At 43.3% G+C, this 26565-nt stretch overlaps 2 protein-coding genes across 2 annotated transcripts; both read left to right on the forward strand.

Moving 5' to 3' along the window:
• The first annotated feature begins 12053 nt into the window (after positions 1-12053).
• LOC106979529 (olfactory receptor 10Q1) lies at positions 12054-13062 on the forward strand. The gene has a single exon (XM_015077414.3). The coding sequence runs from the start codon at positions 12103-12105 to the stop codon at positions 13060-13062; it is 960 nt and encodes a 319-aa protein (XP_014932900.2). The 5' UTR covers positions 12054-12102.
• A 12065-nt stretch (positions 13063-25127) lies between these two features.
• Positions 25128-26171, forward strand: LOC106979530 (olfactory receptor 1S1-like). The gene is given in 2 exon segments (XM_015077415.2): positions 25128-25570; positions 25573-26171. Coding segments are annotated over 2 exon segments (1035 nt in total). The 5' UTR covers positions 25128-25134.
• Positions 26172-26565: the final 394 nt, after the last annotated feature.

Raw genomic sequence — 26565 nt, forward strand, 5'->3', positions numbered from 1 at the left:
GGGTGGCTCAGTCAGTTGACATCCAATGCTTAATTTTGGCTCTGGTCATGATCCAGAGTTGTGGGATCAAACCCCACGTCAGGCACCACACTGAGCAGGGATTCTCTCTCTCTCTATCTCTCTCTCTCTTTTTCTCTCTCTCTTACCCTCTGCCCCTCTCCCCTGCTCATGCTCTCTCTCTCTCTCTCTCAAATTAAGAAAATTAAAAAAAAAAAAACGTTGAGGGGCTCCTGGGTGGCTCAGTCAGTTAAGCGTCCGACTTCAGCTCAGGTCATGATCCCACCGCTTGTGAGTCGGAGCCCCACGTCGGGCTCTGTGCTGACAGCTCGGAGCCTGGAGCCTGCTTTGGATTCTCTGTCTCCCTCTCTCTCTGCCCCTCCCCTGCTCACATTCTGTCTCTCTCTCTCTCTCTCAAAAACTAAATAAACATTAAAAAAATTTTTTAGAAAACGTTTACAGGCCCAGCCTAACAGAAACTCGGGGTCGACATTCCTCTTGATGTCTGGCCCCTCTCCTCCCTTGCAAAGTGAATAAACTCTGTTCTGCTCATTGCTCTACTCTTGGTGCAATTCCTTGCCACCTGCATCACCAGCCACCCCCTCAGATACCCAGATCAGAAGAAATGTGGTTGTTGCAATCATAAATTCACAATGATGGGCATGTGGATGGTACTTCATTAAACCAGTTCATGGGTTGGAGCCCCGCCTCTGGCTCTATGCTGACAGCTCAGGGCCTGGCACCTGCTTCGGAGTCTGTGTCTCCCTCTCTCTGTGCCCCTCCCCTGCTCGCGCTCGGTTTCTTTCTCTCAAAAATAAAAGGAAATGTTACAAAAAATTTTTTAAAAGAAAAACGTTTATAACCTACAATTATGTGGAAACTATGGCAAGGATGTAAAAGATGTTTGTAGGAATGAGGTCATCTGAACAAATAAATGTATCTGTGTGGGACAGAAAGGAAAATGGGTCTGAGTACAGCCCCCATATGCACTTACCCACCCATTCAGTCATAAGAACCAGCACAGATTTACTTGGCCATTGCCACGAATATAAAAGGCAAGCTGTCTTCACTCACATAGATTTTAGATATCTTGGACCTTTATGGAAAAACCTGATTTGCTTATTTTGGCTTCAGAGAAGACCTTTCCACGTGAAGTTGCCTGTGCCCTAAGCCTTTTTTTCCCTTCCTGTGGCTGGCACATCATTTCGTAGATCTGTTCGTTGCCTTGCAGAAGCCTTCCTGGAACGCAGAATAGCCCTCTGCACCCGTCTTGCCTAGAACATCACTCTCTTCTGCTCTCTCTCCCATTACCCTTACCCCATTCTGCTTCTTCTCTATAGCACCCACCCCTCTGGCATGTTATTAAATGTGCGTATTCTTGGGGTGCCTGGGTGGCTCAGTCTGCTAAGCCTCCGACATCAGCTCAGGTCATGATCTCACGGTTCGTGGGTTTGAGCCTCGTGTCGAGCTCTGTGCTGACAGCTCAGAGCCTGGAGCCTGCTTCGGATTCTGTGTCTCCCTCCCTCTCTGCCTCTCCCCTGCCCGCACTCTGTTTCTCTCTAAAATGAATAAACATTAAGAAAAATTTAGCGTGCGTATTTTTCTAATGTTTATTTATTTTTGAGAGAGAGACAGAGCATCAGCAGGGGAGGCCAGAGAGAGAGGAAGACACAGAATCCAAAGCAGGCTCCATCCAGGCTCTGAGCTGCCAGCACAGAGCCCGCTGTGGGGCTGGAACCCACCAACCGTGAGATCGTGACCTGAGCCTAAGTCGGACGCTCAACCAACTGAGCCACCTGGGCGCCGCAAATGTGCGTGTTCTTATTTATTGCTTGTGATCTGTTCTCCCCTCTCCAAGAACACAATCTCTGTGAGGACAAAATAGTTGTCTATTTTGTACACTGAAGTATCCGGAAAGTTGGAAGAAAGGCCTACCTCACAGCAGGAATTCAATAAATATTTGTTACATATTGACTAAAAATGTATTGTTGATAATGGACATGAGACAAGGAGGCCGAACGTGGCTAAAAATAAATGGCAGCAATGATGAGAAGGTATGTGATTTTAAGTCCATGAAGTCTGGAGGGAGGTGGGAAGGCAGAAACAAATAAGAAAAACATGGCAAGGCAGAGTTGGAAACGTAACTATAATTACAAAACAAAACAAAACACCACCTTTTAATGACTAAGAAAGTATCAGCAGAGAAAAAAGTTAATCAAGAAACAAAAACAAGTAAGATAAGAGGAAATGAGGCCATAGACCAGAAGGAATGATTATGGAAAAATCCTTCATAAATTTTCTGCTTCTCAAGAAAAAGGCACCCACCATTCATAGAAGTTTAGAGCTGAAAGGATCCATGATAACTATTAATCAATGACCTCCCACCCCACATGAGGAGCCCATGTTAGAGCTTCAGTATTTGCCAAAGATGAAGGAGCCCCGTGGCAGAGCTGTAACTATACTCTAGATCCCCAGATGCCTAGGCTAGTGCTGAATTAGTGCATCGCTCATACACCGTGAGTTAAGGCTGAAATGAACGTGGGCATTCAACAATGCTCACTGGGAAACTGTCTGGAACACAACGTCAGAAAGTTCCCTGGCGGGTACAGGAAAGGAATGAGGAGACCCTCATGGAATTCTCGGATAGTAAATGTCTACAGTGGCCACACAGAAGAGTTGCCCATTGGCAACTGGCTGAGTTCATCAACTCAGAAAATAATTTTCCTCAACTACTTTTCTCTAGCTGGGTTCAGTTTGAGGGGAAACCATTGGGGAAATTCCTCCTCTTTGGGGACTCATTAATTTTAAAGACCTTTTACAAAGGACACTAAATGATCTGACTAGATCAGACGAGACTGGACTCTGAGTGGCTGTACCAGAATTTATTTCCTATGGTTAAGGAAGAGACTAGCCTTCTAATTCCAAACTTGAATTAGGATTATTCGACAGGATCATCCTTCCAAAGGATATCTCTCTTACCCTACTTCACCTTGACCATAAATTTCTAAGAGTGTCTCTTCTCTTGAATATTAGCATGTAGAGGAAACTTCTCTGTTTTTACCTGGATATTATAGGTATCACATACCATCTACTTCTCCTCTCCAGGAGATATTGCACCATGCAAAGTTCATGGATCCTCACTGCATTTTATCCTGTAAAAGTCAGTGAACTCTGAGAGAGAGCTCCTTTATCCTACAGGGTGCGAACTGAGCAACTCAGAAAAAAAAAAGGAAAAGGGAAAAAAAAGGTAACCTTCTCTTTAGTGAATTTCCTTAGAAGGCTGATGGAATGAAGCAAATTTCAAAATGGTAAGAGAGCATCTCAAGAGACTTAATTCCTTTGATTGATTTGATTTAGATTTTATTTTTAAAAATAATAGAGACACAAATTCCTATAATGTTTACTATTGGGGAAAAATACTCATGTATATCAATATTAAATTGTGGAAAACCAATGAATTATCAGAGTGTGTGTTACTATCCACTTTCACAGATACAGAAAAGGAAACTCTGATAAATGATTGAATTGCTCAGTTTCATATACCTGATAAGTATAAAGCCAGTATGAAACACGTCTTTTGCCTTTTCTTTCACTATTTCCTCCTTGGGACCATCCTAAAGAGTATAGCATGAAACTCACTTTTTTCCAGTAACGTTATTAAATCATAAGCAATTTAATGGCGCTATGTGAAAACCAAAGTATTCCATGGTGAAAATAGTTGGAAAATTTTCAGGTAAAATTAAGCTATTTGCTTTACAATAGGACCTCACAGAACTTTATTGTACTAATATGCATCGTGAACCTTGAGGAAGAGTGTGAATGTTTTCAATGTCATCAAACTCATTCCTGAAGCCTCGCCAACAGCTAATGTTCTAAGGAACACAGTTTCAAAACTGGTTCCTCAGAAGATGTTTAAATTCTCTTCTCAGGTGCTTTGTTTCCTTATAAGGCTGAATTTGGCAATTAAGTTGTAATTTTCTTAGATCCCTCTACATAGCTGAGCCCAAGACTTGAGTTCATAACAGACACTCAATAAATGTTCACTTGATTTATTTATGGGTAAGGTACCATGCATGACCTTAGAGTTGAGATGAAGGGGTTTTCTGGAAGTTCACAGAGGGAGCACCTATCTCTAGAGTTGGGGGAAAATGAGAATCAGGAAAAGTTTTCTGGGGAAGAACTGAACTGAGCTCTGAAAGAGGAGTAGGATGTATCTAAGGGAAATAGTTTGGGGGGCAGGAGATGTATTAAAGAGCTCTCAAAATATTTGGCAAAAGATGTGGCCTCCCTTACCTGTGTGCACAGTAGTAGTCTGAGTCTGGGCATGTTTTTTAGCAACACTACCAGAGTCATACCAAGTATCCAGTTTTGCCTAGATGTTTGCAGTCTCTAGGTAAGTTAAGCAGCCTTTGATATTGGTGAAAAGTGAGGTGTTGATATACATAGACTCTATTCTCTGCTAACTAATACATCCAATGTGGATTCTGGCCTCAGGTTTGCCCATAACCAGCCACATGCCTTTGGACAAGGCTTCATCTTGGTGGACCTCAGTTTTTGCATGTAGGATACAAGAGGATAGAACTGATGTCTCTTGAGTCCCCTTACAGTTCCCAGATATAAGGATTCGACTTTCTGTATGTTTTATTTTTTTTAATGTTTATTTATTTTTGAGAGAGAGAGAGAGAGCTTGTGTGAGCAGGGGAGGGACAGAAAGAGAGGGAGACACGGAATCCAAAGCAGGCTCCAGGTTCTGAACTCTCAGCACAGAGCCCGACGTGGGGCTCAAACTCACAAACCGTGGGATCATGACCTGAGCCAAAGTCGGACGCTTAACTGACTGAACCAACCAGGTGCCCCTGCATATTTTCTAAAAGAGCACACGTTTGACCTATGGCGGGACCTGGCCATGGTTTCATGGTTCCCTGACATTTTCAAAAGTGTTTCTCTGTTACATGCACACTGTTTATGCGTTGCCAGGATGCAATACATTACAAACTCCAATACTGCTTCGTTGGCTATTGAGGAATAATCATTACCTGAGTTTCCCAACATTCTCAAACTTACTGGCTCAACACGTACATCAGTGCTTCCCACTACTCATCCACTGAATCTATCCCACCCAAGCCCTGCTTTATGCCCTGTAGCAGACAAACAAACTAAATAACCACTGGACTGAGGAAGTCCCAGTCAAGGTGGAGCTGGAGGAATTGCAGGCTAACTAGGCTGTAGAAGGAGCCACCCGACATTGGCTTTTAAAGGAAGTTTAAAGGGCACGAAATTTAACCACAAAATAATCCGATTTAGTTTGAATCAAATCAATGGCCATAGGGATATACTGATGAACAAGAGAGACATTCTTGCCTTTAAATATCGCTTAAATGTAGCCCTGACTGAAATGTTTATCAGACGGGCACTACCAGAGTTGAGTGCTTTAAGCATAAACTCCCCAGGGAAGGAATACAAATAGCTGGAAATCAAGTGAATTCACAGGTAGTGATGATAACAGGGTTGGGAGGTTCTTTGAGAACAGCAGAGTGAAAAACCTTTGAAAATGAACCCTGAAGAGGAAACCCCTATTTTGTAAACACAAACTCTGTTGCACCTGGTTTTTCAATAGGCTATGTAGACCCACCTTGGATATGTGTGCAAGTTGCTCCTTGAAATCACCTTGTAGTGACTTGTCCTGGAAGACATCAGGTTCCAATACTACATGTCTTACTTTATCCCCGGATTATGTCTTGTACCAAATCTCGCATGTTCTCATGAGGTACAGTGCTACACATTCAATGCCCATGTCTTAATCCAATGGAATCATTTTGAAATGTTTTCTTGAATCCAGATCTCTTATGTGGTTTTCACCACACATAATTATAATTATTTTACTGAAATCTCACTTCCACTTTGTTTTACTCTTCCTTATTTTCTGTTACTCTTATTATTATTCAAGGTTTATGAGAGCAACTGTACAGCCTGGAAGGATTCAGCTGTAGAGGAAGCTCTTCCACTCTGGAAGAGACAAGAATGAAGGGTAAATATCCAAAGGAAACCCACCACCGTGAGAAAAGAGAGGGGAGGGCAGTTGGATGCTTGTTATGCCCCAGACACACTATTTTTTGAAATATTTAATCTTCATAAATTCCCTATTAGGCACCAGATTCACTTCCTCCATCATACATTAGAGAACCAAGGCTTACCAAGCAACATAATTAATGTGAAAATTAAATTAGCAAATATAAGGGGACTAGATTTCAAAACCAGATCTCATTGACTACAAAAATCCGTGTGACTGACATTCTACCAGCTCTCCTTCCCAACACCATGTTGAAACACCAATGCACAGAGGAAAAATTTTAATTTGCTATATGATTGCCAAATTGTGTATGTTCATTATAAAATTTGTAAAGACAGAGAAGTGTAAGTCATAAAGAAAAAGATTCTCAATCCCACTCACCCATCAATATCTATTATTAACATTTTTAAAAATGTTCTTTCAATTTATGAGCAGATATAATTGTTTTTTAAATGGAATCATGATGTAATGCTTTTTTATAATCTGCTTCTTCATGAGCCTTCTAGATCTTATTAAATAATTTTCTGCAACATCGCTTTTTTTTCAGGAATAGAATTTAGTGATTCATCACTTACATATAACGCCCAGTGCTCATCCCAACAAGTGCTCTCCTAATGCACATCGCCCCTTTAACCCATCCCCCCACCAACCTCCCCTGCAGCAGCCCTCAGTTTGTTCTCTGTATTTAAGAGTCTCTTATGGTTTGTCTCCCTCTCTGTTTTTATATTATTTTGGATTCCCTTCCTTTATGTCCATGTGTTTTGTATCTTAATTCTCACATATGAGTGAAATCATATATTGCAAATGGCAAGATTTCATTGTTTTTTATTGCTGGGTAATATTCCATTATATATATATCTCATCTTCTTTATACATTTATCCGTCGATGGACATTTGGGCTCTTTCCATACTTTGGCTATTGTCAATGGTCTGCAATATCATTTTTAAATGATTACATGTTCTCTCACATGGATTAACCATTTTCTTATTACTGATATTTTGGTTGACACAGTTTTTCACTGTTATATTGAAAACTGTAATAATTTTATGCACAGACTCATAGTCTATAAGAATAAATTTTTAAAAAGAATATCACTGAAGCAAAATGTATGCATTTACTCAAGTCTCCTATTACGTATCTCCAGATTATACTTCAGAAATTTTTCTAGCACCTTCTACTTCCACTAACAATAGTCAGGGATGTGTCTCTCCTTGAAACTTTAACAACAGCAGGGATTATCTTTTTTTCCACTACTGTCAGTTTATAAGCAGAAAATAGTATCTGATCTTGTTTCATTGTATATTTATTTGAGTATTAATGACATCGGATTTGCATATATTTGTTTGCGTTTGCATATTTCTTTTTTGAATTGCCTGTTCAGATCCTCTATTTGTTTTTCTATTGATGGGTTTATTTTTGGTGAATTATATAAAATTTCACCTTCTATTTAGTTTGCTTATTTTATTTTTGACCCACAGATCTTTTAAATTTTTATTCTGTCAAAATATCAATCTTTTTATGCGTGCAGCACATTTGCTTGCAAATCATCTGTACTCTTTGGACTGAAAAATGTTCATCTTCACTATCTTGTAGTTTTCTTCCTCTTTTTAAAATATTTGAATCTTAAGTCCATCAGAAATAAATGTTGATACATAATGTGTTAGGGAGTTCTTTTTTTTAAATGATTAGCCCATTGTCCTGAGTCCATATCAGGAAACTGTTGGTCCTCTCGAACTGATTTGAAATAGTGACAATAGTTCGTATCCATTGCATGTATACTCTGTGCCTGGACTGTTCTAAGTACTTTTATAAAATAATTCCTTTGACAAAGTCTGACAACAACCTACGAAGTAGATACATGTATTTTCAGATCCATTTTACAGATAATAAAACTGATGCACATAATAGACAGAAGCAATATAACACGGTGATTAAGACAAGAGACTCTGGAGCCAACTTACGTTTAAATTCCCATTCTGGCACGTGCTAGCTGTGGTGACAGCTTTGGGCAAGTTACTTAACCTCTCTGGGCCCCAGTTTTCTCATCCATACAACAGGTACAAGAGCCCCTTTTTAGAGGACCGTTGTGAAATAAGCCAAGGAATGTAAACTGCATAAATCAATGCCTGACCAAATGAATGCTATCGAACGGTCGGCTACTGTTAATGATTCTTTCTGTTCTAACGTGCTGGATCTCTGGTGCTCTACGAACGCCATTTTGATTTATGATGTAACATAGGATCTATTTTATAACATATGATCATTTGTGATATATTTTAACATCTTGTGATGCAAATTCTGTTCTGTGATGGCACTCATTTTTTTTTAACTCTCTTGTCTTTCCACCTGTTTATTTTCTAGGGATTTTGATAGGAATTTCATAGAAATTACACATTCCTTCAGAGCCAGTTAACACTAAAATATTGGGTTTTCCATCCAGCCATGTAACAATTTTCTTCAAATAGTTCCTACTTGTTACTCCTTAGGTTTATTCCCTGGTGTCTTATTTATTATTCACTCATTCCTTTTGGTGGTTGTTTGAGGGAAGGGCACTTTCTTTTTAAAATTTTTTAAGTTTATTAATTTATTTTTGAGAGAGAGAGAAGGAGAGAGAGGGAGCAAGGGAGGAGCAGAGAGAGAGAGAGAGAGAGAGAGAATTCCAAGCAGGCTCTGTGCTGACAGCACAGGGCTGACACAGGGCTCAAACTCATGAAACGTGAGATCATGACCTGAGCCAAAACCAAGAGTCCAGTGCTTAACCGACTGAGCCACCCAGGCGCCCTGGGAAAGGCACTTTCTAACTAACATTGATTAAAAAACAAAACAAACAAAACCCAGAAAGCCCTAAGATCCAAAGCATGAAGTACGTACTTACCATAATCATTTACTTTAATTTAAAATAGTCAAAGGGGAACTTATTCATCAACCTTTGGATCTAAAGCTGAGGGCTTTGAGTTTGTATCACTGAAATCAAAGCCTTGATTCTCAGGATATGTTAATTCCAGTTTTAGCTTTTGTAACGATGGAGTGAACATTTAGACCCATGGCAGATACGAATACGAACTTACTGAAAATTGTATCATCTTCGCTCCCAGTCTTTCATCGTTCTGGCACACACCTTATCCCACAAAAATTTTTAGCAACCTGTAATTATCAGGTGTTTCTTAAGCAGTCATTTGTTAATTTTCATAATTTATAGCCACGTAACATCTTATCAGGTTTTGTCATACGTAATAAAATCACATAATTACAAAATGACTAGCCAGTGGACTGACTATCGGGTTGGTCCTAATTTTTCGATTGGTTCTGTTGTGTTTTCAGTTCGTGAAATCCTCTATCTCCTTTTTTCTGTCCCCTTGCATTGGCTCAGTCACAAAATGTCATGCTAAACCAAAGTAATGCCAGCCTTTCTAGGTCTCTGTGTGTACACTGGGTGGATGTGCCTATGATGTAAATATGAGACTCTGTCTTTAATGGAACATCAACTTCATTTAAACTTGTTTGCAGAAATTAAACATTTACTTTTCTTATTTAAGCCATTTCATCTTATATGCTTGTTCACATTTTCCTTTGTTTCAGCCTTTTGTTCTCTGCACTACATGTACTCTTTTAATCGGGTCATTTGGATGGATATGTTGTGACTTAGTCTACATATGATCATTATAGAAATATACGTTTGAATAGGTATGTCTGTGATTAGTCACATCCGAATGAAATATCTCTTGAATCCTTCCTTATACAGATTGAGGATATTATTTCATTATTATTTTATTTCTCCCATCACTCCCTATCAGTTTCCCAATGATATAATTCATGGTTTTAAATGTGAGGAATTATTGGGACACCTAGGTGGCTCAGTTGGTTAAGCGTCCAACTTTGACTCAGCTCATGATCTCGCGGTAAGTTCGAGCCCCACGTCGGGCTCTGTGCTGACAGCTTGGAGCTTGAAGCCTGCTTTGTGTTCTGTGTCTCCCTCTCTCTCTGCCCCTTCCCTGCTTGCACTCTCTCTCTTTCTCAAAAATAAATAAACATAAAATTTGTTTAATGTGAGGAATTATTTTAATGTTTGCATTTTATATTATGTATGTTTTCAAGCACTATTTGGGGAATTTTTTTTCTTTGAATAATATTTGTATTAACCATTTAGTGTTAAATATATATATTTACTATTTGATTTTTCAAATCGAGTTTTTCCATTACAACTTCCCCAGTCCTGGATTATGTATCCTGATTAATCACCCAGCAGCACAGAGTCTTTGTTGAGAAATTATTTCAATTGTATTTAGAACTACATACTTCCTAAGCCCTTGTAAATCTGAGAGAGTCTGTCTGTTGCTTTTGAACATAAGTCACTGAAGCCTGGGTACAGAATTCTTTGACACCAGTTTGTTTTTCTTAAACCTGTAGATATGACTTTATTGTCTCTTGGGTTTTTATATTAAGAATCAGGTTGTAGTAGCCGAAGGTGCTTAATTTATACGTACTTTTCCCTTCCTAGATGCTTTTAAAGTTCTTTTCTTACTCGCCTGCGTGTTCTAATGTCTATTTCAATCCTGCTATTGCATCTTTAGTTTCCTTATTGCATTTTCTTATCTCTAGCAGTCCTACCTTCATTTTTCCTTACTCCCTACAGTCCCCTTCTAGGTGAATCTGTCCTAGCCCTAAAGTTTAGGTTCATGCCTGCAAATTTAGAAAAAAATATTTCAACGAGAGGAAATATATAAAAAGTGTATCTCAGAGGGGCGCCTGGGTGGCGCAGTCGGTGAAGCCAGGTCACGATCTCGCGGTTCGGGAGTCCGAGCCCCGCGTCAGGCTCTGGGCTGATGGCTCGGAGCCTGGAGCCTGTTTCCGATTCTGTGTCTCCCTCTCTCTCTGCCCCTTCCCAGCTTGCTCTCTGTCTCTGTTTCTCTCTCTCTCTCAAAAATAATAAACATTAAAAACACGTATTAAAAAAACTAAAATTATTGGGGCGCCTGGGTGGCGCGGTCGGTTAAGCGTCCGACTTCAGCCAGGTCACGATCTCGCGGTCCGGGAGTTCGAGCCCCGTGTCAGGCTCTGCGCTGATGGCTCGGAGCCTGGAGCCTGTTTCCGATTCTGTGTCTCCCTCTCTCTCTGCCCCTCCCCCGTTCATGCTCTGTCTCTCTCTGTCCCAAAAATAAATACACGTTGAAAAAAAATTAAAAAAAAAAAGTGTATCTCAGAAAAGACTGGAATAAAAGGTGTTTGCCCAGTTTTATCTGAGGCAAAATAATTGGATGAAAAGTGAACTCAAGAATAAATTGCAGTACAGCCGTAAAATGGGATACTCTAAAACAACAGAAATGATAACAAATGTTACAGGGAACAGCAGAAATAACTTTGCAGACACAATGTTGAAGCCCGTCACAAGACAGTACACGCTTCATCATTACACGTAGGAATTGAAACGTAAACTGATCTGCAGTGACCAAAGTTGAAAGGGCGGTTTACCTTTGTAAGGTATAAAGTCAGGAGACAGGAGAGATGGGTGTAAGTTTCTGGAATTGTTCAATTTGTCCCTCTTGATAGTGGCTATACTAGTGTATTTACAGTGCAAAAAATTCAAGCCCTACACTTAGGATTTGTGAATGCCTCTGGTTGTTACATTTCACTAAGAATGTTTAGCAAAAAAACCACATCCGTTTGTCTAATTTAAAAAACATCTACAACCGCACACCTGGTCGATGAAATGCAAGCAAAGATTTAGCCCTTCTCAAATTAGATGTAAAATATCAGTGTAAAAAAAAAAAAAAAAAAAAAGACATTTCACCAAAGAATATCTATAAGTCTTTGGCACAAGGAACTCTACAGATTACTATCTATCCCATTTTTGAAGATTCCTTGGGAAAACATATACCGTAGCCTCTAGTGTGAATTCATCCCAAGCACTGAATTTGGAAACTGGATACTAAATGCCAAATCAGAAATCAAATTTAAAATGTCTGCTTTTCTTCCCGCAATAAAACAACTCAGCGAAGGAAGATCCGGCCCTTTCTGTCGCTCTCTTGCAGGGGACATGTTTGCCAGGAGCCCCGTCCTCAACCAGTCCGGCCCCACCGAGTTCGTGTTCCGCGCGTTCACCACCGTCCCCGAATTGCAGGCCCTCCTCTTCCTCCTCTTCCTCCTGCTCTACTTGATGATCCTTTGTGGCAACGCGGCCATCGTCTGGGCGGTGCGCACACACAGCTCGCTGCACACCCCCATGTACTTCTTCCTGTGCAACCTGTCTTTCCTGGAAATCTGCTACACCTCTGTTGTGGTGCCTCTGATGCTTGCCAACCTTTGGGGCGCCCGGAAACCCATTCCGCTGGCTGGCTGTGGGGCCCAAATGTTCTTTTTCGTCGCCCTTGGCAGCGCTGACTGCTTCCTCTTGGCAATCATGGCATACGATCGCTACGTGGCCATCTGCCACCCGCTGCGCTACACCCTCATCATGACCCAGAAGCTGTGCGTCCGGATGGTGCTGTGCGCCCTGGGCCTGGCCCTCCTCCTCTCCCTGCAGCTCGCCTGCTTGATCTTCACCTTGCCCTTCTGCGGGCACCGCCGGGAAATCAACCACTTCCTGTGCGACGTGCCTCCCGTCCTGCGGCTGGCCTGCGCCGACATCCGCGTGCACCAGGCGGTGCTCTACGTGGTGGGCATCCTGGTGCTGACCGTCCCCTTCCTGCTTATCTGTGTGTCCTATGTGTTCATCGCCTCCGCCATCCTGCGCATCCGCTCCGCCGAGGGCCGCCGCCGGGCCTTCTCCACCTGCTCGTCTCACCTCACCGTGGTCCTGCTGCAGTATGGCTGTTGCAGCCTGGTCTACCTGCGTCCCCGCTCCAGCACCTCAGAGGACGAGGACCGCCAAATCGCCTTGGTCTACACCTTCGTCACCCCCTTACTCAACCCGCTGATTTACACCCTTAGGAACAAGGATGTCAAAGGTGCCCTGAGGAATGCCATCGCCAGTAAAGCAGCCTCGGACACCCGTTGAGGCTTAAGGGGCCTGGGGGTGGGTGTCTGTCAGTGGCCGTGATAATGGACTCTGAACAACGAATATGGAATTCTCATACTTACCTCCCCCACACTTTGCAGTTGACGTTTCTTTTTGCCATGTTGGCCCCATGTCCACAGTCTGTACTCATTTTCTTGAAGTGCTTGAATAAGATTTGAAAAATGTGGACAAAAACCTCAATGCAGGAGAGCTAGTCTGCGGGCCCTACTTTAAAGGTTCAGAGCTCAGTCGGGGCAATTGCTTCGTCAGGACCTCCCCCCGCCTCGCCCCCCCACCATGCATGCTGGGACTAAAGCATCACAGACCTCCTGCCTGTTGAGAAGGCGATGATACTGAGGTATCCTGTGAACGACGCCTTCAGTTAGATGTGTTCCTACACACATAGATCTTACTAAGAGAAATACACTGTACTGTTGTTTTAGATACGAACGTGTGGCAAACAGAAGCTTATCTAATGCATCAATTTCCTTCCTTCCATACATCCCAATGGGTTGCCTTCATCGTTCTTCATTGTGCCAGGAAGCGGGCAGGAATTGGCATCCATTGACTGAGCAGGACTGCTCAGTCCTGCGCTGCGGGTACAAGCCCTCCGTGCCCTTGTTGGCTTTCCTGCAGCTTTACTCTCCTTTCTTCACCTCTTCCGGTGCCTTCTTAACGGCTACTGGTCGAAGACCCGCTCAGCAGGTGGCGCCACTGGTCCTCCCATCGCGGCACGTCCTGCAGCCCCATGGTGGTTCCATCCTCCTGCACCTGCTCCCTGACCACAGGCAAACCCTGTAGAATTCGCTCCTCGGTGCCTTGCACAGCTGGCTTCATGCTGCCCAGCCTTCCTGAGGAACAACGAAGTAAAGAGGGATCCAAGGACAGTTCTTAACAGAAATTACCTGCTCCAGAACAGTTGGGGGCGGACACGACCTGTCAGGGAAGGGACTGGATGTTGCCCATTAGGCTGACGTCAGCTAGTGACCCCAAGAAGTAAGTGTCAGCCAGGGGATACTAAAACTCACCTAAGGACTTGGTACAACGTTTCTAAATGCCATAGGGCTAAGTTTACCAAAGGCCTGAAAATGCTTCTTTTTACTAATTCAGTAATTCTCGTTCTAAAATCATAATGTCAAATAATTAAGGCTAACGTAAGTGGAACTAGAAGCCTGTTCCTTACCTTTATAAAACGAAAAGGCATTAAAATCTCACTTCCAGTGTTGGACACATGAATATAACATACTTACAATGCATTTCAATCAATATTAAACAACAAGGGGCAATGTTTCTCATCAGAACACTAAGTGGTAAGAGCTAGAAACAAACCTGTATGTATAACGGGAGCCCCGTTTGGTAAACACACATGGGCAGAATAATGAATAGACACATACCAAAAAGTTAGTGGTTCTTATCTGGGCTTTGTAGAATTATGGGTAATCGTTTCTTCTTTATTCATTCATGCATGTTTCCAAGTTTTGTAAAGTGAGACTGTGTTACTCTTGTAAGCAGATAAATGACAGTTTCTGTAAACTCCTATCACAGCACAATCCACCTTTCTTATTCTTCCTAAACTGGCATATTTTTTTGTCTCAGTTACTTCTCTTCAAAATGACTGCTTTCCACGCTTTTAATTGTTTTCACGCTGATGTCACATGGGGGTAAGGAGAAGGACTACAAAGTGTTAATTATTCTGGAAACAGTCATAGATTTCACAATGTATGAGAAATGCCTTTGCTTCCAGCTAAATGCCGGAGGGAAGGAACAGAACTCTGGTTGGCAAGCTGCTTATCAACCAATGCAGGCCAAGCCACATCAGGACAGAATGAATCAATTACATGTGCACACTGTGCGAGACATTGTCGAGAATGCAAACATCAGGAAAGTTTCCAACTGTGTTTCCATGCCTCCTTTTGTTTTTATTTAAGGTCACAAATCATATAGAAAATTAACTTGGGGGGGTGGCGCCCAGGGGGCTCAGTCGGTTAAGCATCCGACTTCGGCTCATTTCACGATCTCACAGTTTGTGAGTTTCAGTCCCGCGTCAGGCTCTGTGCTGACAGCTGGGAGCCTGGAGCCTGCTTCAGATTCTATTTCTCCTTCTCTCTCTGCCCCTCCCCGACTTGTGCTCTGTCTCTGTGTCTGTCTCTCAAAAATAAATAAATGAAAATAAAATTTTTTTAGAGAAAAAAAAAAAAGAAAATTAACTCGGGACCCAAAAAGAAGGTGAACTCTTACTCTATCCAGATGAAGCTTCCAGAGCAATGATCAATCCTTTCAGCTGGATTACTGGGCTCCCCTAGTTACCTTCCTGGGCATATTTTAGCTGAATGGAAGCTCCTCCTTTTTGTCTTTTTTTCTTTTTTAAAAATTAAACATGACACTACATGCAGTACAAAATGGAAATCACTTCCATTCACTGAAATGACACTGCCTGCAAGTAACTTTGCCAGAAGCATCGTTATGTCTTCTTAAACACTTTATCACTGATATGTTTGTCACACTGGATTTCTCCAAGTCCTTTCTCCTGGTTCAACGGGTGCATGAAAGGAAGGGTTAGCCACAGTGGTGAGAGTTTTGTTTCCATGTGCAAATTCCTTCCCAGCACTTCTCAAAAATAATTATTTATTTTTAAACCCAAATTCTGAGGAAAGGTATTTTGAGACATTAGGGAAATTGGAAAAGGCATCGTAACTCTCCCGCAAGAATTAAAGCATAATAAGCAACACAGAGAGGTTACTGGTTTAGAGAATCCGCGAATGTCCAGGGGAAAAGAAAGAGCAGGAAACATGACACACGGGGTCTGAGGTTAAGTTTACACGTTTGGGACCAGGAAAAGACCAGAACAAGAAGCACTGGGCAAGAAACCGTCACGACGGATCAGTCAATCTTGCCGGTAGCTGTTTCCGTGTGTGAGTTCGTGGCCTTGTCTGCTGCTAACTTTGAGTCATCCTTGTAAATAAAATAAATAGTCATAAGCCTATATGCCTGAGAAATTTTATACAAATCCTATGAATGATGTTCTAAGAAGTAACACGGTTTGGAAGCAAATAAGTCCTCAGATTGGCAGTTTTGACATGCGATCCTGCACAGAACTGTTGATACTAGTGGGAGATTGGAATGTGTCTTTCCTCAAATGCCACCTGGTAAGGTTCACGGGCTTTTTCCAGCATCTGCGTATTCGCTGGTATTCACTTGGTATATAGTAATATACCTACTGTTTCTAACCATTGAACAAATTTTAGATGCCTACCATAATGAGTAAAGAGGATAAAGAATGGTGAGAATGGTTTTTACATGGCTTAATTTTGTACATTCCTGAAAATTCCCAAGAATTCCATTTTCTCCTTTCCACAGGTTGAAGACCAAGGAAACCATATAAGGAGTGTGTTACTTGTGCCTGTCTGTTTTATCCAAGCACGACTAACGAGTGTAGACGGAGAGATGGCTAGATAAGAGAAGGCTGGAATAAGAGAGATTATGTAACAACACATCCTGGGCAGACGGTTCACTTTGTGGATATTAGATGGGTCAGAAACAAGCTGCAACAGCACATCATCAAACGTCACAACAGGTATTTTCACAATGATGACCACATTCCCTTTCCTTCCTCCCTCTCCCTCTCCCTCTCCCAGTAGCTACTTTGAAAACCACATTGTAAAATTATGGATTCTAGGGAAAATAATCAGAAGCTTGAAATAGGATGGTGATTATTGCTTGGACCTCTCTTTGCCCATCAGCTCTGACTTGACTTGTCTTAGCTGCTCCTTTTTGGTTTCTATCCAGCTCTCATGAGAAGGAAAAAAGTATGGTGCTCATACATGGGGGGAAAGAGGTTACTCAACAGAGATGGGCCACAGTGTTTTGTAACCATCCCCTGAGATCACAGCCCACATACTTGGTGATCTTTGTAAAATTGTTTTAGAAAGGCACCTCGATGCCATAATACAACAACCCCTTCAACAAATATTAATCATGGGTGTTCATTTACTCATTTTTAAACAAATGTGTAGAAAGAATCTACTATTTGCCAAAGTCTCTGACTCTGTGGGTCCCTCTCTGACTCTATGTTCCCGAGAGGGAAAGAGATAATACATCCATATGCCGGTGCTATGAAAATAAGGAGGAGAGTGGTGATGGGGGGGCCAAGGATTTGGGATACACAAGAATGTTGAGGGATGGTGACTTGGGAATGAAAAGGGGACTGTATTATGTACCTGACACTGTGCTATATGCTGGAATTCATAGACAAAACACAAGATACCTGCTTTCAAGGAGTCTACAAACTATTGGGAACATAACCACACAATTATTAGTGTCTTACACATGGTGTAAGATGTGCCTGTGTCTTCCTCAACGTAAGTTTTGGTGCTTCTTATGTGTATTCTCACAGAAGGGTTTATATTTTTTCCATGTCCAAGTTGCTCTTAGAAACTCTGGCTCCAAAATGTCTCAGACTCCCTCCCACCCATACATACGAGTCCAGAAGCCTCCAGCAAATCCCTGTGGCTGTACATAAGTGCCCACTGGCTTGTTCTATCCTGGGTCTTCTTATTTCTAAGATACCGCCACATATCTGGTCTCATCTCTCTTGTCGAGTGTGGACCAACTTCCTGTTAGACCAAGACATCTTGGAGGTCGATATCTTCCCTTTCGATGTTACCATATGTAGAAACATCCTTGGCTTCATGCTGCCTCTCAGCTTCTGCTTCCAGAATCCCAGCAAAGCTTTAACATCTCCACCTCTGCTTCTCTGGCAGAAATGACAAGGCAAGAAAAGATTTTTCCAGGAACTCCGATGCCATCATATATTCAAATTCCCCTTGAAGCACAAAAAGGAAAATGTAGTGGCCTTATTTTGGTTTTATTATATTTTAATTGAAGTGTAAGCAGCATACAATAAAATGCATAGATTTCCAATGGCTTGGTTTCATGTATTTGGGCAACTGTACTCGATAATAAGATATTTTCATCACCCCAGAAATGTCTCTTGTGCCACCTTTCCAGTCAGTTCCCCTCCCTGCCGAGTCAACCACTGTTCTGACTTCTATCACTGCAGATTAGCTGTGCCCATTCAGAAATTCCATATGAATGGAACCCACACAGTTTGTATTCTTTTTGTGTCTGGCTTCCCTCGCTTAACATGATGTTTTTGAGATTCAAACAGGTGGTTATGAATTTCAGCAATTTGTTCTTTTTTATATCTGAGTAGTATCCCAGTGTATGAATATACCACAATTTGTTAATCCAATTTCTTTATCCATTGTGAGCTTGATTCTAACGTCTCATTTTTGTTTCTGGGTGTCTTATGCCTGACATGTGAAATGGGCACTTGTCATCAGATGGTTTCTCTGGCCCCCATAGTCCAGTTCTCTGAACTCCCATGCCCCACTAGCCAGAGCTTAACACACCTATGTCTCAACCAGGCTTTTCTGGAGATATTTTGTTATCTGAGCCCTTGGTGATTTTTATCAGTGTTTATCTCAAACCAGCTAAGAAAAAACGGCTGGGATTATGGAGCTTTTAAATTACACTGGACTGGAAACCACTCCATGCAGTTCTCTTTTTGGTTCTGCCCAAACTAATCAACTGATGTCAACAAGGCACCCATCCTTCTAGGGATCAATTTATTCATTTGTACAACGAGCGAGGTTTTAGCTGAACTTTGTGGTGCCCTCCAGCTCCAGATTCCATGACTTTGTTCGTGGAATGACTCCACACCATGTAATTTACGAGCGACTAGAAATGATTGATAAGGAATTGGCAAATGCAAAAGCAGCACCTTTCCCTGACATTAAAAGCGCTCCAAGATCAGGCCCCAAGGTACAACTTTTCAACTTTATTTCTTACTTCTTCTTAGGAACTTCAACCTTAACAACACTAGTCTCTTCACTGAACCCAGAACATGCCATGCATGGTCCCACCATGTGGCCTCTGCTCAGACCATTGCCCTGCTTCACAATCCCTCTCTGTGTCTCCCCACCCATGTACACCCTACCCATGTTAAAAGAACGACTCTGGTTCACGTCTTCCATGAGATATTTACTTACTAGCCCAGTCCACAGATAACTCTCCGTCTCCTGGATTCCTGCAGCGTTTTCTCTGCCATGCTTGATAGCTGACGGCAATCACTGTGCTTGTCTCCACCTGCCATTGGCAACTTCAAGTTCTTGCTTCTTTGTTCACATCTTGTATCTGCAAGTTAACCGTGAACATCTAAGAGGGTAGAACCTGAGCGTTAACCCGCATGACTTCCCCCTAATACCTAAGCCAGAACAGGATATGGAGTAAAGTCCAAGTAATGTTTTGTTAATGAACTTTGAACAGATAAAACATAGTCAGAAGCTTAGGAGATTTTCCCAAGTCCTTCTCTTTCGATAGGGCTAACCCTCAGGTTCTACCTCCAAAATTTCACAGCATGGTAGAGAAAGGGGGTTTCCAGTTCCCGAAACCTTGAACCAGGATAATTTTGAACTCTGGAGGGAAGATTATAATGAGCAATCACGACAACCAGAACCCAAAAGGTTAGGACAACTATGTGTCCTTACCCCTCGGGGAAGCAGAAAACAATCCAGACCAGCCAAAGTGCGATCCCAGAGTCAGAGAGTCTGGACAAATGAAGGAGGGGGATGAGGAACTCAGTCAGAGCCTCAGGGCCAGCTAGAAACGGGGGGACTAGGACTTGTTTTGCTAATACTCTTGCTGTAGTTTTCCAAGAGACCAACACTGGCCACCCCCTTGATGGGATCTCCACAGGGACAACATCGCCCCCACGTGGGCAAAAATCAGTACTTGGAGGTGAAAAAAATCTTAGATATTCTAATGGTTTTCTCTCCAAAGCTCACCTTTATCTGACAAAATCTTATTCCATAGTATTTAATGTCATGGGAGCTGGAGACAATTGAAGATAAAAGATATAAAGGGTCCTTAAGAGGAGAGGGTACCTGGGCAATAATGAATACAAGGTTGAGAAATACTGCTCTGGGCTAAAGGGGCTTATCCTTCCCTTCTCAGAGTGTTTTCATTCCCTTGGAAAAATGGAAGCCCCACAGTGTGGTATGAAGTGTAGAGATGAAAGAGGCCTGAGTACATCTGAGTGGCACAGAGGTGGGTTGGATTGGACGCTAACCCTTCAAAGGACACTGCTCGCCTCCCAAACTCTGCCCTTTTTCTTAGGTCTCTCAGCCAGCAGACATCCACGTGAACCTGATTGCCAAACCTGCCCACACAAAGTCCCCCTCCTCTTCCAGACTCAGATTGATAGCCATGTTTCCGAACATGGTTCCTGACTTCCTGTGTGGCCACGGTTAAAAAAAAAAAAAAACAACTACAGACCAAGGTGGAGTCACTTCTCCCGGTACAGTAAACCAAGACTTCACTGCAGTTTCAGCCTCTGCAGGAGTGGGGTTTTAAGCCAATCCATCTGGGATGTTCTGGTCAGCACCAGTAAGGTAATCTGTCAGAGGGGCTCTCTCTCCCCCATAGGAAGATAAGGTCATCTGCATAATGAGACCCGCCGCCCCCCCCCCAGCCCTTCCTCCTAAAGGAAGATGACCTTGCCTGAAACAATCCTTTTCTTTTATTAATAACTTCCTTGTCCTACCCTCCTTCTTATAAAAACCTTTCATTTTGTAAAGCTCCTTAGAACCCCATTCTACTTGCTAGTGGTATGGTGCCTGATTCATGAATCATTTAACGAAGCCAATTAGTTCTTCATATTTACTTGGTTGAATTTTTAAAGTTTATTTATTTATTTTTAGAGAGAGAGAGAGAGAGAGAGAGCACAAGTGGGAGAGGGGCAGAGAGAGGGAGGGAGAGAGAGAATCCCGAGCTGACTCAGAGCTGTCATTGGAGAGCTTGAAGCGGAGCTCAAACCCATGAACTGCAAGATCATGGCCTGAACTGAAGTCAAGAGCCGGTCGCTTAACCAACTGAGCCAGCTACGTGCCCCAAATTTTGCTTTCTTGCACCGCGAAGGAGCCAGATGGTGCAACTGGAAGTTCAGAAGAGTCAAGTCCCCAAGGTTGACGGGAAACAAGAGATGAGAAGGAACGAGGTACAAGAGCATCCTTTCCTTTTCTCTTCTCTGAACTCCTGGCTGCAGTGGCTCCTTCCCACATGCTGAGTGAACATGTCTGATGAGTAATCTCGGCCCCTCCACGCATGTGTGCAATCCCCTTGCGGTAAAGCATCTCACCACTTTGTTTGCATCTAGCCTTGCCTCCTTCCCTCAGTTGTCCTCACCTCCCCAGGGAGATCTTCCAAATAGAATGTCAAGATCGAAATTCCTGCTTCAGAGTCTGCTTTCTAGAAGACTCATGCTAAGTTGGCAGTTGTCTTAAGCATTTCAGGCTGTGTAACAAAACATCATAAACTGGGAGTCTTACAGACAACAGAGTTTTATTGCTCACACTTCTGGAGGCTGGAAGTCCGAGACGAAGGTGTGGGCAGTTTCCCTGTCTGGTGAGAGTCCACTTCCTGGTTCATAGATGGCCATCTTCTCCCTGTGTCCTTGAATGGTGGAAGGGGATGGGGGTCTCTCTGAGTCTCAGTTCTGAGGGCACTAATCTCATTCATGAGGGCTCCACCCTCAAGATTTAATCACCTCCCAAAGGACCCCCCCCCACCACGCCACCTGCTAATACCATCACCTGAGAGTTAGGTCTGAACATATGAATCTGAGGGGGACACAAACATTCAGACCATAACAGTAGTAGAAGGAGCTCATAAACATGTCAGGATTATGGTTCCACCCACATTTCCTTCCTACCTATAACTAGATAGATTGATATAACAGAACAGCTTGCCTTTTCTTTCTTCTTCATGATGTAGTTCTTTTAAATATTAGTCCTGAGTAACTATACGGTTACTCTATAGGTTGAATTGTTTCCTGGTGAGGAGGGTGTGAGCGTTCCTGGTTTGGGTCGGAAATACCCGCACGACATAATGAGGCACATGTAAGCATTAGAAGGGAGGTACGGATTTAGGTTGTGTCTCTGGCTATAGAGCATCGCTTGATCCTGCCCTCTTCAGGGTCTCTTTCTCCTGCCTTCCCAGCAAATCTGTGAACCACCCCAAATCATTTCAGTATGTTTCTTTTGTGTATCAAAAACCCAGAGTTTATTTCATTCTTTGGCAGCTAAGAGCCCTCAGTGCTGAACCACTGGACCCTGAGATTCCCTTCCAATGCTGACGTGCATTCACATGGCACAAAGACCATAGCCTCTCCCCTTCTGCTAGAGACAGAATCACTTTGGAGTCCTAACCCTCTAATGCAGGAATTTCACTTATTTCTTGAGGTATTTCCTAAGTGCTCCCCCTCTACTAGGCACTAGAGAGGAAACAGAAGGAATCCAAAATATTTACCATCTCACTGAAAACCTAAGACACACAGCAAACAATTCACTTGTGGGATGAAGAGCCTCAACCAACAAGTGGGAAGGGGCACCTGAGGGCAAACAAAGAAACAAAACAACAGAGCTGCCTGACTCTTTTCCATTTTCCTCACCGAAGCTGGGATGTGAAAACAACCGTCTGTTTGGAGGAAAGCACTTCAGGGACACCATCCCAAATGACACTGAAAGAGCCAAATGTCCCACGAGAGCCCAGCACCATGACTTGTGCTTGGGGAAAAGAGTCTGGTTCTGAAAAATACCTAAGAGCTGCTCCCAGGCTCCCCGATGCTACCCTGCCAACAATCAGTTAAGCTGCTGGGTTCAGATTCCAGTAACTTCCTGAGCTCTTATCATCCTTCAGAGGTGAGCCTGTTTAGACTGTAGCGCTGCTCTTAACCGGAGAGGCAGGTGCCTCAGGGACTCCATTTGTGTGGGACAGCTGGCAGGTGGGAGAGACAGGAGATTGTCACTCAAAACTACACATCACCATTCTAGTCAAGCCCAAACCAGCCCAGGGCTTAGTGATCACAGGGCCTTAGAAGGCAGGTCTGTGTCTTGCCCCGAGGTTTCAATATCGATGCCTGCCAGTTCTTTATCTCGTCATGGCTTTGGGTGGGAATCTCCCTTCTATAGGTAGGCTTCCCCTCTCTGATTTGTTTTATATATATATTTAAGTTTATGTATTTGTTTTGAGAGAGAGAGAGTAAGGGAGGGGCCGAGAGAGAGGGGAAGAAGGAGAATCCCAAGCACTGTCAGCACAGAGTCTGAGGTGGGGCCACGAGGTCATGATCTGAGCCAAAATCAAGAGTCGGATGCTTAACCGACTGAGCCACGCAGTCACCCCCTCTCCCCTCTGACTTGTAAGCCAGCCTTCTCATGAGCAAGGAGACCTCAGATCTACTGCTCAGTCTCCACTGCCCTTCAGTTTGCCAGAATCCCAGAGGGGGAAGATTCCTGGGGTTTGGCCTCTTCATGGAAAGAAAAGTTATTTGGGGACACAATTATCTCAAATCTTTGAGAGATGAGTGAAGGGAGAGAAAGAGTAAGAGGAGGCAATACAAGCAGAGTAGAAAGACTGGGAGGAACCACATACCTCAGCCCTCGGCCCAGTGTTCTTCCCAGTCAGCTGCAAGGAAACCCAGACTTGGTTCAGTCTCCCTTCCCTGACTCTGGGCCGCACCTTGGGTGGTGCCTCTTGCTTTTCAGTCACTGTTAGTTTTAAAAGTAACTTCTACTTTGGGACTCAAGACCACTTCTAGGTTTGCAAAAGCCTGGACCAATTCAACACTTTAACTTCACATCCTTCAAAGTACTCATCCTCCCCCATGAGCTCAGGCAGCTTGGGGATATGCAGTGGGAAGGAAGAAGAAAGGGAGGGGGTAAGAGGACCAAAGTCCTCAAGTCTGCTGCCGTGGAATACGAACAGTCGGTGAGTTTCGCATGGCAGGTGTGCTCTGTCATGAGACCGGTTGGGGTTCTTCAGAGGCCTCCTTTCTGGGACTGCTTGCATCAAGGGCAATGCATTTTCTACCTGATCTTTTTATGATCCCTCTTTTGTAAGACAGCCCATCCACGACCTCACTGCTACGGCCTCCTCTGCCCCAGCAAGACCTTTTGGGTGGAGTCCCAACACAGTGGTCTGAGTCCAACAAGATCCAGGAGCACTCACTTGGCCTCTAGATAGGAAACTCACCTACTCATGCTATGCCATGGTGAGGGTGCAGAATTGCCCCCCACCATGCTTTCTCCCCTCCCCCAGCCACAGGTGGCTAATCCAGGGAGCCTCCCATCTTTATTTATTTTTAATATATGAAATTTATTGTCAAATTGGTTTCCATACAACACCCAGTGCTCATCCCAAAAGATGCCCTCTTCGATACCCATCACCCACCCTCCCCAGCCTCCCACTCCCCCATCAACCCTCAGTTTGTTCTCAGTTTTTAAGAGTCTCTTATGCTTTGTCTCTCTCTCCCACTCTAACCTCTTTTTTTTTCCCCTTCCCCTCCCCCATGGGTTTCTGTTAAGTTTCTCAGGATCTACATAAGAGTGAAAACATATGGTATCTGTCTTTCTCTGTATGGGGAGCCTCCCATCTTTAGAAGTGGCCCACAAACACAAGTCTTCAGGTTCTTACAAGTCCCCTAAACTTTCTCCGTTCACCTAACATCCATCCACGAATGAAGTGAACTTCTGGTCTCCCTTCTTGTACACATTCCCCAAGAGTAGCTTTTCTGCATCCTCCCCCTAACGTGAGTGGGCAGGAGCACCCACACTGCAGTATATTTCAGTAAGCTCGCTTGGTTCTCCTTCTCAATCTCTTCCCTCAGTGACTCTTCCCAGTTCTGTCTTCTTCAATTTCAAAATGAAAGTGAACGCTAGGAAAGGTGTTAGGGCCATTTTCTTCATTTTTAAGTAATTCCTTCAGGGGTATCCAGCATCTTTAGAATACGGAGTACACCTCACCTATCGTCCTTAGTTTCAGACTTTTCACTGCATTTGGAACCCACTCTAACCATCACTGTCAGAGTCGTGTTCGAGTTTCAAACGTGTTCATTGAGAAATGTCTATCGTGGTGGCTCTGACTTTCCTTTTGAAGGCATTTCCTGAGTCTCTGAACCGCTGACATAGTTCCTCATTAAGTAATCTTTCTCCACCCCCCTCCAGCGGCTGCAGCCAAATGTTACCACACTGGCTTTTCTTTGGGTCTGTGAAGACCTTGTGTTCCTTTCTCCAGATCAGCAGAAATATGCATCAAGGAAATCGAACCACCGTCTCTGGGTTCCTCCTTCTGGGACTCTTCAACCAGGCTGAGCAGCAGAAGGTCCTCTTTGTGCTTTTCCTGGGTATGTACCTGGTCACTGTAGTTGGGAATGGACTCATCATCCTGGCCATCGGCTTGGATTCTTACCTTCACACTCCCATGTATTTCTTCCTTGCCAATCTGTCCTTTGCTGATATTTCCTCTGTATCCACCTCAGTCCCCAAGATGCTGATGAATATTCAGACCAAGACTCAATCCATCTCCGATGAGAACTGCATCACGCAAATGTACTTTTCTATTGTGTTTGTCGTTATTGACAATTTCCTCTTGGGCGTCATGGCCTATGACCGCTTTGTGCTATCTGCCACCCTCTGAACTACATGACCATCATGCAACCCAGGCTCTGCGTTTCACTTGCAGTCATTCCGTGGGTCCTCAGTAATGCTGTTGCCCTAATGCACACTCTTCTGCTCCTTCCGTTGCTTTTCTGTGACAGCAACACTCTCCCACACTTCTTCTGTGATTTGGTGCCTCTGCTCAAGCTGTCCTGCTCAGACACAAGGACCAATGAACTCGTATTATTTATCGCGGGCTTATCGGTTGTCACCTTCCCCTTTGCCCTCATCCTCTTCTCCTACATCTGCATTGTCAGGGCTGTCCTGTGAATCTCATCCACAGAGGGAAAGTGGAAAGCCTTCTCCACCTGTGGCTCTCACCTGACAGTTGTATTGCTCTTCTATGGGACCATTGTAGGGGTTTACTTCTTCCCCTCAACCACTCACCCTGATGGCGGAGATAAGATTGGTGCAGTGCTATTCACTGTGGTGACACCCATGAAGAACCCCTTCATCTATAGCCTGAGGAACAAGGACATGAAAGGTGCCCTAAGAAAGCTCCTCAGTAGGAAAATCTTCCTCCCTTTGATGCCGTGGGCATCTGATTTATCCCCATAACCAGATGGATGATTCTGCCCAGAGTTTATGGCATAGATGTGATGGTTCAGTTTTAGATCCGCCTCCGAGGGGCTGGGGCTTTCCCACATAGCTCTGGTCTTGGAAACGAAGCCCTAACCCCGTTGGTAAGTCACAAGGAAAGCGCATTATTCTGATTCTCATCTATGTTCCTGCAAACTTGGGCACAAATCATTTATAACTTAGACAATAACAAGTGCATGTAGTACCTTTTACAGCTTTGGAGACAGTTATTTTATTTATTTGTTTGTTTGTTTGAAGACAGTTATTCCTAATTCCTTTATTCAGTCTTGATTTCTCTAGGTCAGCTTTTCTCAAAGTCTGTTTTGCCAAAACTACTATTCGGTGAGATGTTCACAGAAGGGTCCCACATCCA

The sequence above is a fragment of the Acinonyx jubatus genome, chromosome D1 (assembly GCF_027475565.1).
Source record: "Acinonyx jubatus isolate Ajub_Pintada_27869175 chromosome D1, VMU_Ajub_asm_v1.0, whole genome shotgun sequence".
In the NCBI taxonomy this organism is placed as follows: domain Eukaryota; kingdom Metazoa; phylum Chordata; class Mammalia; order Carnivora; family Felidae; genus Acinonyx; species Acinonyx jubatus.